At 48.6% G+C, this 15,267-nt stretch overlaps 1 protein-coding gene across 2 annotated transcripts in view; it reads left to right on the forward strand.

Annotated features, from left to right (window-relative positions):
- The window catches only part of DPP10 (dipeptidyl peptidase like 10), a 1,755,202-nt gene that overhangs the window by 1,390,669 nt on the left and 349,266 nt on the right, over nt 1-15,267 (forward strand). For both annotated transcript variants that reach the window (XM_078683981.1, XM_078683980.1), the window contains exon 12: nt 10,627-10,665. In XM_078683981.1, the coding sequence (XP_078540107.1) occupies nt 10,627-10,665 (39 nt within the window). The remainder of the gene's footprint in view (nt 1-10,626; nt 10,666-15,267) is intronic.

The following is a 15,267-nucleotide window of genomic DNA, read 5'->3' on the forward strand; positions in this document are numbered from 1 at the left end:
GATTAGGGGCACCAGACAAAATCAAGTTTGTGACCAAATTTACATACGAGCCCAAGAGCACTTTTGCTTCTCTATACAGGTCATTTGGAATTCTATTTGGGCCTGGGGCACGCGCTGGTACACAGGATGTGATTGCTATCTGTGTTTCCTCTAGTGTGATAACCAAACATTTGCATCCCCTCCAGGGAGCTCATCCCTCTCCTTGATTATCTCGCTATCAATGAGAGTATCATTACCATAGAGAGAACAAAAATAAGCAACCCACTCTTCAGGCTGGACGGTAAATTCCAGAGTTTGCCTTGTTCCCTTTAGCGAATATGCAGCTTGTCTCCAAAATGCCTTAGGGTCTTTGTCGATTAGTTCAGTGTGTACAGCGGTCCAAAGAGAGCCCTCCCACTCTTTTTTTAGCACTACTAATGACCTTTTTATACTCTGCTCTACAGATTGTGATCTCTGCGCATGCCCTTCGCTTTAATGAACTAATAAGTGCCCCCTTTCCCTTCCTACAATCCTGATTATACCAGGGGCTCTTAGTATCATGCAACGGGTCTGTGCATTTCCCCCCCTTTTCTCTGACCTTTAGCGGTCGGCTAGGTATATCCCTCACCTCTTTAAAAAACAACTCATGGCGAGGCCCCAAGCTCTCAGCTGCAAGGGTGGAGTGCAACCAGGTCTTTAATCAACTACCTTGCTTTTTCAGTCACTACTTCTAGGTCTGCCGGATGGTCCTCCACCCAGCACCACTTGACAGTTCTTTGGTTGTTTGCAACCGAGAGGCCCCCGTGATGGCAATCTGCATGGGGCCCACTTTTGTGATGGTGAGGGCAAGGGTATGGTGGTCACGCTCAGATCTTTTCACCAGTGCCATATCTTCCACTTGGGCCAAAAGTTGGAAGTAATTAGACAGTAGTCGATCCTACAAGTATAACCACGTCTATTAAAAGTGTGTTTCCCTTTGTGGTCTGACCTAGTTCTGCCATTTGTTGCTCTTAAATGGTGTTGTAAAGTGAGGGCGAGCACCTGGCCTCCTCTTATCATCCACTTTACCCTTGGAAGTCCTAGGGGGGTATGGACCACTCACAATCCCAAAACTCTGACATCTGGAGGGGTAGAAGCAAGGGGTTCAAATGTGCTGTTAAAATCCCCTGCCACCAGTACAGGGGCATTATTGAAACATGTGGCCAGAGTGGCCAGAGTGTTATCTAGTATTTGGATAATGTTTGTTTAATCTGAGGCACGGTCAACTCTGTTATAAATGTTAAAGATTCTGACCCTCCATCCACTACTCAGAGTCAGCTCCAAGGCCAAGATTTCTTGAGAGTCAACGTGTAGGAGCTTAACTTTGGACCCTAGTGTGTTTTTTATCTAGACTGCAAGAACCCCTGAGGGTTTACCCTGATCTTTCCTAATCACTTCAATTACATAAGCGGAAAAGCTGCATCTATAAGGGGTGACTAGGCTCCAAGTTTCCTGAAACAGGATCACATCATAGGTGTCTACAAAACTACACCAGTCAGGGTCTGATTGCAGTTTTAGAATCCCGGCCACATTTCATTCTAAGACCCTTAGGACAGAGATGCAGTGTGTTTCGCCTTCTGTCGCAGGGCTAGGGGCAGGGCCACCAATTTCGCAAGTCATAGGATCATCCGCATGAAAACCTGATGCCCTGGCATCCATTGAGCAACCTTTGGGTGCCAGGGTACTGATTCCATTTGCAATCAGGGGCCCAATACAGAACGCAAGGTCACTCACCCCAGTTCTAGGAGTAAAAAATTCAGATTGTAGTTGCTTCAAAGGCCCCTAAATTCCCCAGGTTATTTCCACTAGATTATAGTCACCTTCGGCCATTCCCTACACCACCAAGTTTGTTGCAGGAACCTTCCACAGAAGGTCTTTGCGGGGCTAACTCTGATCTTGATGAGCGCCTACATTTAATAGAGATAGAGGTGTTGGCCTCGGGGATTGTATGTGAATATATTGCCAGAAGTCCAGTGATTATGTCCCTGTTGAAGAACCCAACTTCGATCATGTCCCTAGCCCCCCTGGGAGGAGTAAATCCCTCTGCATATTTAAGGTCATCTCTGATTATCAAATAGTAGTGATGAGAGGATCTCAGCCAATAGATGACCTAGGGCCAGATGTAGGTCACCGAATACCGGTCGGTAATGGCCAATTTCGGCCGTTTTGGTGATTGAGATGTAGGGGGCCTATATTTTACAGAATCGGTAAATTTGCCGATTCTGTAAAATACCGATTCGGTAAATTTAACGAATCGGTAAATCTATATGTAGGTGGCACTGGAAACAGTGCCTCAGGCCCCTAAGAATTTGTTATTTACCATTTAATACTATTGCATAGTAAATAACGAATTCCTGTGTACATGCATATCTGTGCATGTACACCTGTGCCATGTGGCACACATACATGCCCTAAGGGCATGTATGTGTCCCGTGCCATAAGGGCATGTATGTGTGCCACATGGCACACAAGCCTGAATCAGGGGTGCAACAGGGTGTCAAAGTGACACCCTGTCCCCCTTGTCAATTCAGTAATTTTACCGAATCGGTATTTACCGATTCAGTAATTGCCATTGGTTCCTATGGGCCTAATTACCGAATGTTACAGATTCGGTAAATAAATCAGTAAAAATACCTACATAGCATTTACCGATTTGTAAATACCGAATCTGTAAAATTCGGTATTTACGAATTGGTAAATACTAATTACCTTCATCTGGCCCCTTGTTTTTTGTGCTTCGTGATCCTCTGACACAACCCGGGAATGTTTGGGCACTTCTGACTACGTTCTGGGTGAACTAGTCACTCTGCTTCATACAGATTCCTTCCCTTATTGATCCTAGGGCGTGATTTGTGTCAAATGTCACCTCACTTCTATCCATGGCCCTGGAGCCTGCCTTGGCGTGAGCAACTCCTGGCAGCATATTTTTATTTATCACTACATCAGTGTAGTTTTGAAGGTGATTCCCAGAACTAGCTAAGTGGTGGTGTAGAATGGTCGGGAGAGTTTTGTGAGGCGAGACTCTCTTAGGTTTCTCTACACTACCACGAGAGTGCAACCCTTTATCCCCATCTACTACAGAGTTTTGTGCTGCTAATTGGGATACTAAGGGCATTCCATGACATACCTCCTTCCTGCAAGGTACACGCTCAGTTAGGGTGGCGACCTCCCTCCTAAGGGCGGCCCCCTCATCCCTTAATGACTCTATAGTTGACTTCGGAGGGCATACTCCAGGTATAAGGGCGTTCTCCACCTACTCTTCGCATGCTCTGCGTTGGTAAAGTTCCTTTTGGTAACTTGTAAAAATATGGGTCTTTCCTCACATGGTTCACCATTTTACATATTCTACTGATGTGTTGTGCCGTATATATTTAATATAGCCTGACCTCATTGAATGATTTGCCGTATTATCTCTGCCGAGATTGTTGATTAATATGTATCATTATCATTTCATAGATTCCCCTGACGAAGGGCAAAATGTTTAGCCCGAAATGCATTGGGATGTATAAATGCACGTTTTGATACAGTACCTGATTTTGTGATTATCCAACAACTTCAGAAAAATATTTAATAAACAACCAATCAAGCAACAACTCATGATGTCGATGACCGTGATATTTAATTGAATTGTGTACCAGAATGAATACAGTTGTATAATGTTGTGAATATTTGAAAAACTTATTTCATGATATGAAAACTTATGGTTTACACTCGCTAGAGTGAATTGCGCAGTGCATTAGGTCCCTGGAAAATTTCCCGGACGCTCACAGTTGCTTTCAGCTTAAAGGTCTAGCAGGACCTTTCACCTACTGCACGCAATGAAAAAGAGTTAACGAAGTGCTTTTACTATATGAGTCTTTAAAGATTGATCACTGAGTGCACACGCTGCTGTCTTTACTTCTTTATCTTTTCTTGTTCGCCAGTTCCTATGTTTGCTAAAACAGTTGGGTGTTTTTAGGAGCACCTAAATGCTGTTCTTCAGAGTGTGTTTTGTTTCTTTGCCCTTAGCTAACTTTCCATTACCTTCACTAGTGTCTGTGGCATGGTGGGAGGGACTGGCTTCACAAGGCGGTAGTTGACCACAGAGAGAAGTGCGTTAGGCCACCATAAGGCATGTAATGTGGCAAGTGAGTGAACAGGTGGATAGAGACTGCCAGGCAACACAGCTTAGTACATCATAAGGTGACAGGCGATAAAGTAAGCTGTCTGCTACTATTCTGTGAGCCCGCAGTGGACGGCCAGCCTCAGCCTGTGATATGTTGTTTTGCTGTCACACAGGATGTATGGCTGTTTCTCCGCTATAAATCATTTCACTCAAGTAATCACTGAGCCCACATCAGTGAAATACTGAAGAGGCTGCACCCATCCCCTTCTGAAGCCGCGGGAAAATGGTCTAAAAGTCTAAGCAATGTTTTTTCAAGTTCCATACCTACGAAACAACAGAGAAACGAAGTGGCAGCGCCAGTCAACCCTGGTTTGGTACAAAGTGGGGGTGGAGGGTGTAGCGCCCTGGGGTAAGGCCTAGCTGATAACGTATGGTGCAAATAACAGGGACACAGACACTTGGCTGGGGTTAGCCGGAAAGACCACGAGCGGTCTTCCGCTTGTTTATTTATACCTCGGAGCGAGCCCGCCCGAGGTTGTGTGTGCGTGCGTGCAAGAAAAGATACATTGTATGTGAGAGCCCGGGTGGCTCTCTACATCCCTCCTTTATTTTAGTCCTTTTCTGCAGGCACGTTCTGAGACTCGTGTTCAGGTGGATGACCAGGCAAAGTCCATCAACCGTTGGCTAGGCCTCGGATTGGGCCTCAGGCTGTAGTGGCGGTTCCGGGTCCACGGCGATTCGACAACCCCAGCCGGGGCTGTCCCTGGACCTTCGCCCGCATTTCCGGCCCTTCGCTGACTCCGCCCGATGTCGGGGCCTGGTGACATGGGCCTAGGCGGAGTGTCCTCTCGTGGCGGGGCAGGTGCTGGACCAAGAGAACGGTCAAAGTCCATCTCTTCCAGGTCTCCTGTTTCCATACTCCCTGCTCTCTGATGTCCAGCGGCTGTGTCAGTCACCTTCTTGAAGCATGATACATTTCTCGTCACAGTGTGGCCGTCTCTCTTAGCTGTAATCATGGTTCCCTGCATTCGTTCCAGTATCCACACTTCGGGTTCAAAGGGAGTTCGAAACTTCCACCCAGGGTTGCGATCTTTGACAATGACCGCGTCTCCCTCTCGGATGGCTGGTTCTTTGGCATGACGGTGCACGCTTGCTTTGCTGTTCGTAGCTTGTCTTCGGGCCTGTGTGGCCTCGGCGTCCCTCTCTTCCGGCACCCACGTGCTCGCAGTGGGGATGCCATCCCTTGGAGCTCGTTTGAACAGTACATGAGAGGGGGCACACTTAGTCGTTGAGTGGGGCGTCTGCCGGTAGGCTCCGAGGAATTGATCTAAGGCAGTTTCTGGGTCTTCACCATTGTCTACGGCTATCCTGAGGGCTCTATTCAATGTTCGCATCAGCCTCTCCACCTCCCCATTGGCTTGGGGCCACAGCGGGGTGATTTTTCGGTGCCTGATCCGGAGAGCCTCCAGGTAGGCCTGGAACTCTCTCCCTTGAAAGGGAGGTCCGTTATCGGACTTGATTTCTTCAGGGAGTCCCATTGTGGCCAACACGCGGTTTAATACCTTCTTGACCTGCGGGAATGCAGTGGATGCAATGACCTCTACGACGGGGAACTTTGAGAAGGAATCAACTAGCACCAGCATGTGCCGTCCGTCCGGGAAGCTGCCAAAATCTATGCTGAGTTGAGCCCACGGCGCCCGGGGTGCTTCTTCAGTGAGTACGGGTGCTGGGGCAGGCTCACCGCCAGTGATCGTGCAGGCATGGCAGGACCGTATCATCGCTTCCACTTGGCTGTCCATCGCTGGAAACCACACCTTACTCCTCAGGCGGGCCTTTGTCTTTGCCATGCCTTGGTGTCCTACGTGTGCTAGGCTCAGAGCTCGTTGCTGAAGGCTCTCAGGCATGACAATGAGATGTCCACGTAACACCACTCCATCATCCCCGACACTCAGTTCACTGCATACTTGCCACAGCTGTTGCCTGGCGTGACTCACTTCCGGTCGGAGGCAGGAGGCACCGTCGAGAAAATGGGCCCAGCGATTTCCCTCGAGGGCCTGCCGAACTTTCACCAAAGTCTCGTCCCCTGCAGTGGCGTCGCCGATTTCCTTGAGCGACATGTTCTCCGGGCACGCTGCCAGCGTGACCATGTGAACGATTTCTTCCACTTCTTCTCCATCCTCGGCGAGGGGCTGTGGTGGGACGACATCTGGATGTCTCGACAGGTAGTCGGCGGGGTTGTGTGCTCCTGGCCTGAATACCACTTTGAATCTGTAGCCCTGCAGCTGGACCGCCCATCGTTCGATGCGCGGGGGAGCCAGTCGTGATGTCCCCGCGAAGAGGGGCAGAAGAGGCTTCTGGTCTGTGACCACCGTGAATTCCTGCCCGCAGAGGTAGAGATGAAAATGCTGGCACGCCCATTTGATGGCCAGGGCTTCTCTTTCAATTTGGGCGTACCTGGTCTAGGTGTCCGACAGGGCCTTGCTGGCGTAGGCAACCGGTTTCCATTCTTCAGGCCCGTACTCTTGTAACAAAACGGCTCCCAACCCTACTGGGCTGGCGTCGACAATCAATTCGGTCCGCCTGCGTGGCTGAAAGTAGGCCATGGTGGTATTGTCCAGGAGACTGGCCTTGATGGTCTGGAACGCTTTATTGGCGGCTGCAGTCCAGTCCCATTTCTGATCAGCACAGGTGAGGGCTCGGAGGGGTTCCGCAATGGCAGCCAGGTTCGGGATGAACCGGCCACAGTATGTGGCCATGCCCAAGAAGCTGCGCACTTCAGTTTGACTCCGCGGGGTGCTGGCTGCTTTTATGGCTTCCGCCTTCTTGGGATCAACTTTCAGGCCTTCCCTCGTAAATGTGTAGCCGAAGAAATCCACTGACTCTTGATAGAATGCGCACTTGGCTCGGTGTAAAGTCAGGCCGCTGTCAGCAAGCCTTTGCAGGGTCGCCCTCAAATTGGCATGGTGTTCTTCGAGGGTTGTGGAGTACACAAGGATGTCATCACTCAGGTTGATTACACCTTGTAGGCCAGATAGTACCTCGCGAATGGCGTTTTGAAAGACTTCGGCTGCCGATGAGACACCGAAACTGAGCCGGGTGTAGCGACGCAGCCCCACGTGCGTCGAAAAAGTGGTGATGTATCTGCTAGCTGGCTCTAACTCGAGCTGGTGATATCCTGAGTTGAGATCCAGCTTTGAAAACCACTTCGCCCCGTTGAGGTCTGCTATGATGTCGTCCATAGTAGGGGTGATGTGCCTTTCGCGCTTGACAGCGGTGTTGGGGAGCCTCATGTCCACGCACAGACGAATGGCTCCAGGCTGCTTCGGCTTGGGGGCGACCACCAGTGGGGAGACCCAGGGTGTCGGGCCCGACACTTTCTCGATTACTCCCAGTTCTTCAAGTTTGCGAAGCTCCTCCTCCACTTGAGGCCTGAGGTTGAAAGGCACTCGCCGGTGCCTGAGGGCAACGGGTTTGACAGTTGCGTCGATGTGCAGCTTAAACTTCTTTCCTTTGAGCTTGCCAAGGCCCTTGAACAGTTCAGGGAAGTCTTTTAACATGAAGTCTGCGTGTGCTTGGTGCACTTGGTTGGCGAAGAATACCAGTCCCAGGTCCTCCGCCGTGTGGCAGCTCAGGAGGGTGCCCTTCTTGCCCTCGGTAATGTGAAACTTGGTTACTGTGGAGTACTCTCCGTTGACTACAGTGGTTTGGATCACTCCTCGGAGAGGCATAGGTTCAGTCCCCCCATAGGTGTAGATTCGTGCTGCGGACGGTGCCAATGTTGGCTTCGGGGACATCCTCTCATACTGGTCCGAGTCCATGACGTTCACGGACGCTCCTGTATTGATCAGCGCGTTGACACTCGTCCCATCTACCGAGACGGAACACATGGGAGGCGGTCTTCGTTTCGTGGATGCCCGGCTTACATAGGAGATGACATACACTTCGTCGTCTTCATCGTCTTCATACCTGGGCCGGCGGTCTTGTGCTTCGGTGTCAGGAGGGGGCCTCTCCTGGTCGAGCGACAGCTGTCGGACGCGCTGGGTTACTGTCCTGGCACGCGGGCCTGCGGATCGGAACTTCCCTCCCCGGCAGACGGCGGCAAAATGATTCAGACGTCCGCACTTGTGGCACGTCCTGCCTTTGGCGCCACACGTGGCTGTGGCAGGGTGGTCGTCACCGCAATACCCGCATTGGTTGCCCCGAGGCGGGCCACTCCGCTGCCTCGCGGGCGGGAATCGTCTGTGGATTGCGTCCACCCGTTCTTCTTTGATGGCCGGGGCTCTCGCCGCGGGCGGGGCGATCACCGGGGTGCGCAGCGCCACCTCCATCTCCTCTGCACGGGCATCGGACAGTTCATGCGATCTGGCCAGGATGAGGATCTCGTCGAGCGAAATTCCAGGTTGCCTGAGGATCAGCTTCCTCAGCAACTTCGACTTGCATCCAACTATGATTTGATCCCTGATTTCGTCTCGGGGGTTGGTGAACGGGCACGTGCTTGCAAGTCGACGGAGTCGAGTGTAGTACATGTCGACTGATTCTGAGTCCATCTGCCAAGCACGTTTGAACTTAAACTTTTCAAAGTCATTGTTAAGCTGGGGATCAAAATGTGCATTGAGAGCCGCGACAGCGGCATCATAGTTGTCCTCGGGCCCAGTGTTAGGGAGCGACTCGAACAGATCATAGATCTCTTGACCTCCATATAGAATGAGGAGCGACCTCTTCACCGTCCCATCCGTTTCTCTGGTGCCCTTGAAGTACAGATTGAGGCGTCCGACCCATGCTCTCCAGCGGATCGCTGCTGTTGCTGGGTCCGCAGATTCGCTGAACGGCGGTATGGGCGCTGCGCCGGCGTGCTGATGTGCGTGCGGCGCAGGAATGGGAGGTCCCACCGGGGCCTGGGCTCCTGCTTGGGCTTGGACCTGCGGCAGTGCTGCGGGCATGACTGGCGGTGGCTGGACCGCCTGCTGTGGGGGTTGGCCAGCCCCGTCCCTGTCGCGTTCTGGCTCATAGCTTGGCTTCACTTGGGCGGATTTGGTGCTTTCCGGTGTCGCTGTGGCGCGTAAGGCAGGGGCACACTGAACTTTCAGTGGTCGCAGGATCCTGGCAAGAGTCTTTGCAACTGCCAATGCTTGTTACGATGCAGCCGGGCGCGCAGCCGGGCTGGGGCACTGTGACTGGCCAAGATGCACAAGGAAGTTCAGCACAGCAAAATGTGTGTAGCAAACTGGGCGTCTGGGAGGCCTAGCGAGAGCAGACTCTTCTTTGCACTCGCCAATGCTTGATGAGCAGAGCAGCATAGGCGCGCCTGAGGGGCCGGTGAACACGTTCTTTATTATGCACTTGTTCAGGCTTGTGAGCTGTTCCTCGTGGCAGGCAGGAGCAGAGCGCGCGGCGCACTGAGCGCACACGTGGACGAGCGCCGCTCGCGCGCCTGGGGCTGCCGGGAGGCGGGGTAGGCCTGGGCCACGTGGTGCGGTCGCTGGGCTCCGCGACTCTTCCGCCGCTGGCGGGTGCACAGCGTCAGCGCCGGCTGGAGAAGGCGCACGCGGGGCAGACTCACCCTCAGGAACTCTGCCAGGCACGCTGACCCCACGAGCCCCGCCAGCTGAAGGCGCTCCCTCGCGGGAGACGCGTGGGCGGGTCTCAGTCCAGAGGGGGACAGCGGAACAGAGCAGGCGGGCACCGCAGCGGGAAGCAGATGACGCGGCGCCGCAGGCAGCAGCGGGCACGCGTGGAAGATGACCGGCCTCGTCGCCAATGTAGCGCCCTGGGGTAAGGCCTAGCTGATAACGTATGGTGCAAATAACAGGGACACAGACACTTGGCTGGGGTTAGCCGGAAAGACCACGAGCGGTCTTCCGCTTGTTTATTTATACCTCGGAGCGAGCCCGCCCCGAGGTTGTGTGTGCGTGCGTGCAAGAAAAGATACATTGTATGTGAGAGCCCGGGGGGCTCTCTACAGAGGGGAGGCAAACACCGTTCTCCAAGCCAACGACGCACACAGGACGTTCTCTAGTGCAGACTGCGGTCTGTCCGGAGGGCCCATTTTTGATATCCCATGCTGCCAACTACCTCTCAATTAACGACAATGTTTTAACTTACTTAACGAGAATGTTCATAAAAGGACCATAGCAACTAAGATTATGACAATTAAACTTCATCACAAAGTTATAGGAATATACCTATTGATAGGATGGGAAATGTTTGAAAAAAGAGAGTGGGCTGTGTGAAACTGAAAAACAGAGCAAAATTTGCATGACATGTGCCAGTGGATTTCATTTCTACAGTTTATGCAACAAAGGCAAGTTCAACTTTCAATAGATATATAAGAATATTTAACGCATTTAAGCTGGTGTACATTGATGATTGTATAAGGTTTGAAACAATGAAATTAGTATTGAATATTAGGCAACCAGAATTGATTTGCTGCATGAAACAGGATGAAACTGATACACTTTATTGCCTGCTTTTATATCTTATATACACCTGTCTTTCTGTTTCAGAAATATGAAATAACGTCAGAGATATGGCTCTCAAAACAGGTATTTCAATAAAAGTTACTTTCAAATTAATTTAATTTGTAGAACGCATTATCTAATGTATAGCACCCATCTCTATAATGTGTATCACTTTTGTGTTCATTTATTAAATGCTGTAAAACATTATGGTCACATGCTGAACGAAACAAAACATTTTACTGTTCTTTCTGTAATAAGTAAGCTTCAAGTAAAATAAAACATGAATTCTATTTTTAAAACACACGAGTTGAACACCCTGCTTTCAATTAGATTTATTAATACACTTTTTAATAAAAGTACTGCTGGTGATGAAAACATTTTGACCTACATTAGAATGAAGAAAATGCAAGGTCGAGTTTACAAACATAGGGGCATATTATCAAGAATGGGCGTTACATTATCGCCGCTTTTAAAGCGGCGATAATGGGCTTGATAATATGCTCTATGAATTCCAATCGAAGCCCATGTTAGATGTCTTTACATCTAACATGGGCTTCGATTGGAATTCATAGAGCATATTATCAAGCCCATTATCGTCGCTTTATCAGCAGTTTCCTGCCGATAAAAGCGGCGATAATGTAACGCCCATTCTTGATAATATGCCCCATATTTCTAAGTTCTCATCAATGTGAAGATATGCCTTGTCTATTTCACTTCGATGAAAAGCGTGCTTTCTTTATTTTCTTTTTTTACTTAAACGTAGACATCAGGGCACCATATTCCATTGACGATTTATTGAATAATCACACTGAGTAGCTGTCAAACTCATTTGCACACTAATCCTCGAATCAGAGATCTGGGATCGTATTAAAGTGCCCCGGGGCATAACAGGAATGTACGCACTCTGGTTACAGAAGGGGCCACAGACACATATGCATCTCCTTTTAAAATACTAATAGCGCATGTGTACATGTGGCACCAGTGCTATTGTGCGAGGGCATTCCCTCATTTGCATGGGTAATCACTTTGACTCGACGCCTGTGCTGTATTACCAATACAGGCATAGAGGCAAACATGCCTTTAGAAGGTGCACTGAAAGTGCATCAAAAAAAGGTGGCGCAATGTCAGCGCACCCGATGAGGCAGTCCTTGCCAAAGGTGAAAGGGGGCCCAATAAATTCTCCGGCAGGCAGATGCAGTGAGCGCAACGAAATTAGTTTTATTTATTTAAATGTTTACTTACCTGTAAAACTTCATAATCCATACATTACTACCCCCCACCCTGCCCCTCCCCCTGCCCACATCACCGCCCTACAGAAACACTTACTGCCGACCGCTACTGATTCCTTCACTGCACCTGCCTGCAAGGGGATCTTTAATCCCTCTTGAAAGTGCAGTCTGGTCGCCACCTTCATTGTGAAGCACTGAGTTGCTTTTAAGCAGCTGCTCTGTATTTCACTGAAAGCGCTGCCCCCTGGTCTGAGGGCAACACACTCATCACAAGAGAGTGCAAGTTCCCTGTTTGCGTCCGGCACACCTGCTTAAAAAGTGCTCCATGACGCAAACAGGGAAAAGGCACCGTTTTGGTAACATGGGCCCTGGTAAGCACTGGCTGTGTGTGATACATCTCCACTGTCACAGTACAGCCTCAGACTGTTGGATTGTTATTAATTAAATGTGTAGAGCGCAGTGTTCGCTTGCAGGTGCCCTGGTGCTAGCAGTACACTACAAATCATACAGAAAACCTGCTAGTGGTGTGCAGTAATACAGATTATAGAGCCAGGTTTTTAGTATACTCTTGAAAGACAACATAATATCCGTAGCTCAGAGTCAGAGGGAGGGTGTTCCAGGGTCAAGTGGCCTGAAAGTAAAAGGATCTGCCACCCATCATCATTTGTTTAAACTTTGGGAGGCTAAGTAAATTAGCAGTGGTAAAGTGCAAGGGTTGGCCTGGGCAATAACAGCCATACTTGCCTTGTAAATAGCGATGCCCAACTTGATCACTCATTTTTTAAAGCTTGCCATTGGAGCAAATCCAAGGCTTCTGTGGCTGGGGATTGAGGGTTCCAGATTGTCCTAATCTGGCTGCAGGTGTTTGCATCTGATAGAGCTGTTTCAAAAGGTATTTTCGGTATCCTAAAAAAAAGGCACTGCAATAGTGTAACCTATGATTGTGATTGCACAACCTGTAGATAGGTGAGACTGGGAAGATAAGCGAGGATCTTCTGCAAGACCTTCAATAGAGAGAAACATGATCAGGACCCCAAGGTTCGGAACAAAGGCAGAGACAGTTAGCGGAGAATCACCAGTGGTTGTCAATACATTATTGGCAAGGAGGCCTACCCATGGAATAGCACCTGCTTTCTGTTTTATATACTTTGAAGAGGATTTTGACCAAGCAAAACTGTTATGTCCAACATATATATTGATGGAATGTTCCAAATGTGACCTCAAACTGGGTGTCATCAGCATAATCAATAAACTTAATTCCAAGTGATGTAATCAGCTATGCCAAAGGTCTGAGGAACATGTTAAGCATGGTTTGTCTCAAGAAGAAGACTTGAGGGAGCCCATTGACAAACTCAGATGCATTCCGATGTAAAAGGTGGAAGATGCATGACTTGGGGTTCTTTCCTTCAAATATCAGATAACCTACTAATTAAAAATGATTAGGGTTCCCGGTTTTATGGTATTTATTTTTTTGCCATTTCCGTCTGTATTTATCCATATTTATTTTTGGGGTATTTTTTCTGTATTTATCCACATTTATTATTGCCACAAGCAAAAGACGCTGCTACAGCTAGTATTTTTCCGCATTTATTTAAATTGACAATGCACACCAGCGCCCGGTTGTGATTGGTCAACACAATACATTCATTTGAAAACTTTGCCATTGTAATAGAAGCACATGTGCATTTCGAGAGACTTTGCGGACATTCTAAAAAGAATAAAATACTACATGAAACCAAAAATAAAACTCAAGTTACTAGTTCCAAGATGTAATTGGCTTCTAATAGAAAATACTCCATAGTAGTTCTCGAGAGGTACACATAATGTAAATAGGTCAGTGGGTTACTGCTTTTGTCAGAGAGACCCTATTGTTACTTGCAGTTAATTAGTAAAAATATTAACATAGAACAGTAAGCTATTAACTGTCACGTAAGAGCTGTATGCAAATTGCAAGGTATAAGTTGGAGCGTTATGGCTTTTCTTCCAGTCTTTAATCATCCTAATGTGGCAAAAAGGGTTAATTTGGGTAGAAATCAATTCTGATTATTAAAGAGACTCCCCAACCATGGTATTACGTTTTAAATTCTGAGTTTGTTTCTCCAGACCAATCACTATTAAACTATGCTGCCTACTAGTATGGTTGTCATGTGACTCCTACACCTGGTAGTCCTTTGTTGCAAACTAGGATATTTTGCCTTTCATTTTGAACTACTCTTGTGGGAAAAGGGAGGAGAATTGCTGATGACAGAAACTCCATGGCTGCTAAGAAGCCATTACTAACCGCATTTATATAGCGCTTACTACCCATGACTAATGTATAGCGCTACCGGAAAAATAAGCAAAAAGTGGACGAAAGAAACGTTGCCTCTGTGCAATGTGTTCAAAAACAGTGCATTCGACAGGTTCTTCTTCTTAAGGCACATGATAGCCGAGTCAGACCTGTGCTCCGAGGCCTGTGATATTCACAGTGAGTTACAGGCTCCGTGTGAGGAGGATCGCTGCGCTGCTTGGAAACAAAGGGGTCAGGTATTAGTGTGAACTCACAGAATCGCCTTTTTAGGCTTGTATTTTAATGGTGTCTCTATAATGTCCAAGCAATGCAATTGTTGTGGAAAGGTAAAATGTTTATAGTTTTTTAAGGGGATACGCTTAGTAACTTTAATCAGTAATGTTAATAAGTGGTATGGTATTAACATTTCTCTCTGAACTCATACGTCTATTACTTGTGCCTCGTGCTAACATGCCCTGATGAAAGGCTCCAGTAATCTGGATAAACCCAACTAAAGCCCAGAGCAGCATCTGCTGGGTGCATGTTTTTGTCGGTGCAGTTCTTTATCTGATTCAGTCTCTAACACAGCCACTTGCCGTGGCATAATGGGAGCTGTACTCCGGGAATGCGCTGCTCAGCAGCATTCACGTGGGCACATTTCGCTAGTTTCACACAGCCGCGGGCCGTGGAGGGAGTTACGGTGGGGCAGGGAGGCGGGGAGGAGGAGGGGCCGGGTGGAGAGAGCTAAAAACCGGCATATGGATAATTACAGGTAAGTAAACAATTTAAATAATAAAACGAATTTCGTAGCGCGCACTGCATCGCAAAATGCGATGCAGTGCGCGCTACGAAATTCGTTTTAATATTTAAATTGTTTACTTACCTGTAATTATCCATATGCCGGTTTTTAGCCCTCTCCACCCTGCCCCTCCCCCTCCCCTCCTCCCTGCCCCACCGTAACTCCCTCCACGGCCCGCGGCTGGTTTCACAGTATGTTGAAAGCCGCTGCCTGACTCTCATATAAGCGGAAAGATGCATAGACTAGGCCATGATTTTAAATGATGCAGAAATAAATAACCACATGTTTTGTTTGTTAATTTCGTTTTGTGTTTGGTTTTTTGCTCTTCTGGGTTTACTGGGTGTGGTATGTGCGAGAACTAAAGACGCTCCTATGAGGGGGAGGCCGGA

This window comes from Lissotriton helveticus, chromosome 3_1 (genome assembly GCF_964261635.1).
Source record: "Lissotriton helveticus chromosome 3_1, aLisHel1.1, whole genome shotgun sequence".
In the NCBI taxonomy this organism is placed as follows: domain Eukaryota; kingdom Metazoa; phylum Chordata; class Amphibia; order Caudata; family Salamandridae; genus Lissotriton; species Lissotriton helveticus.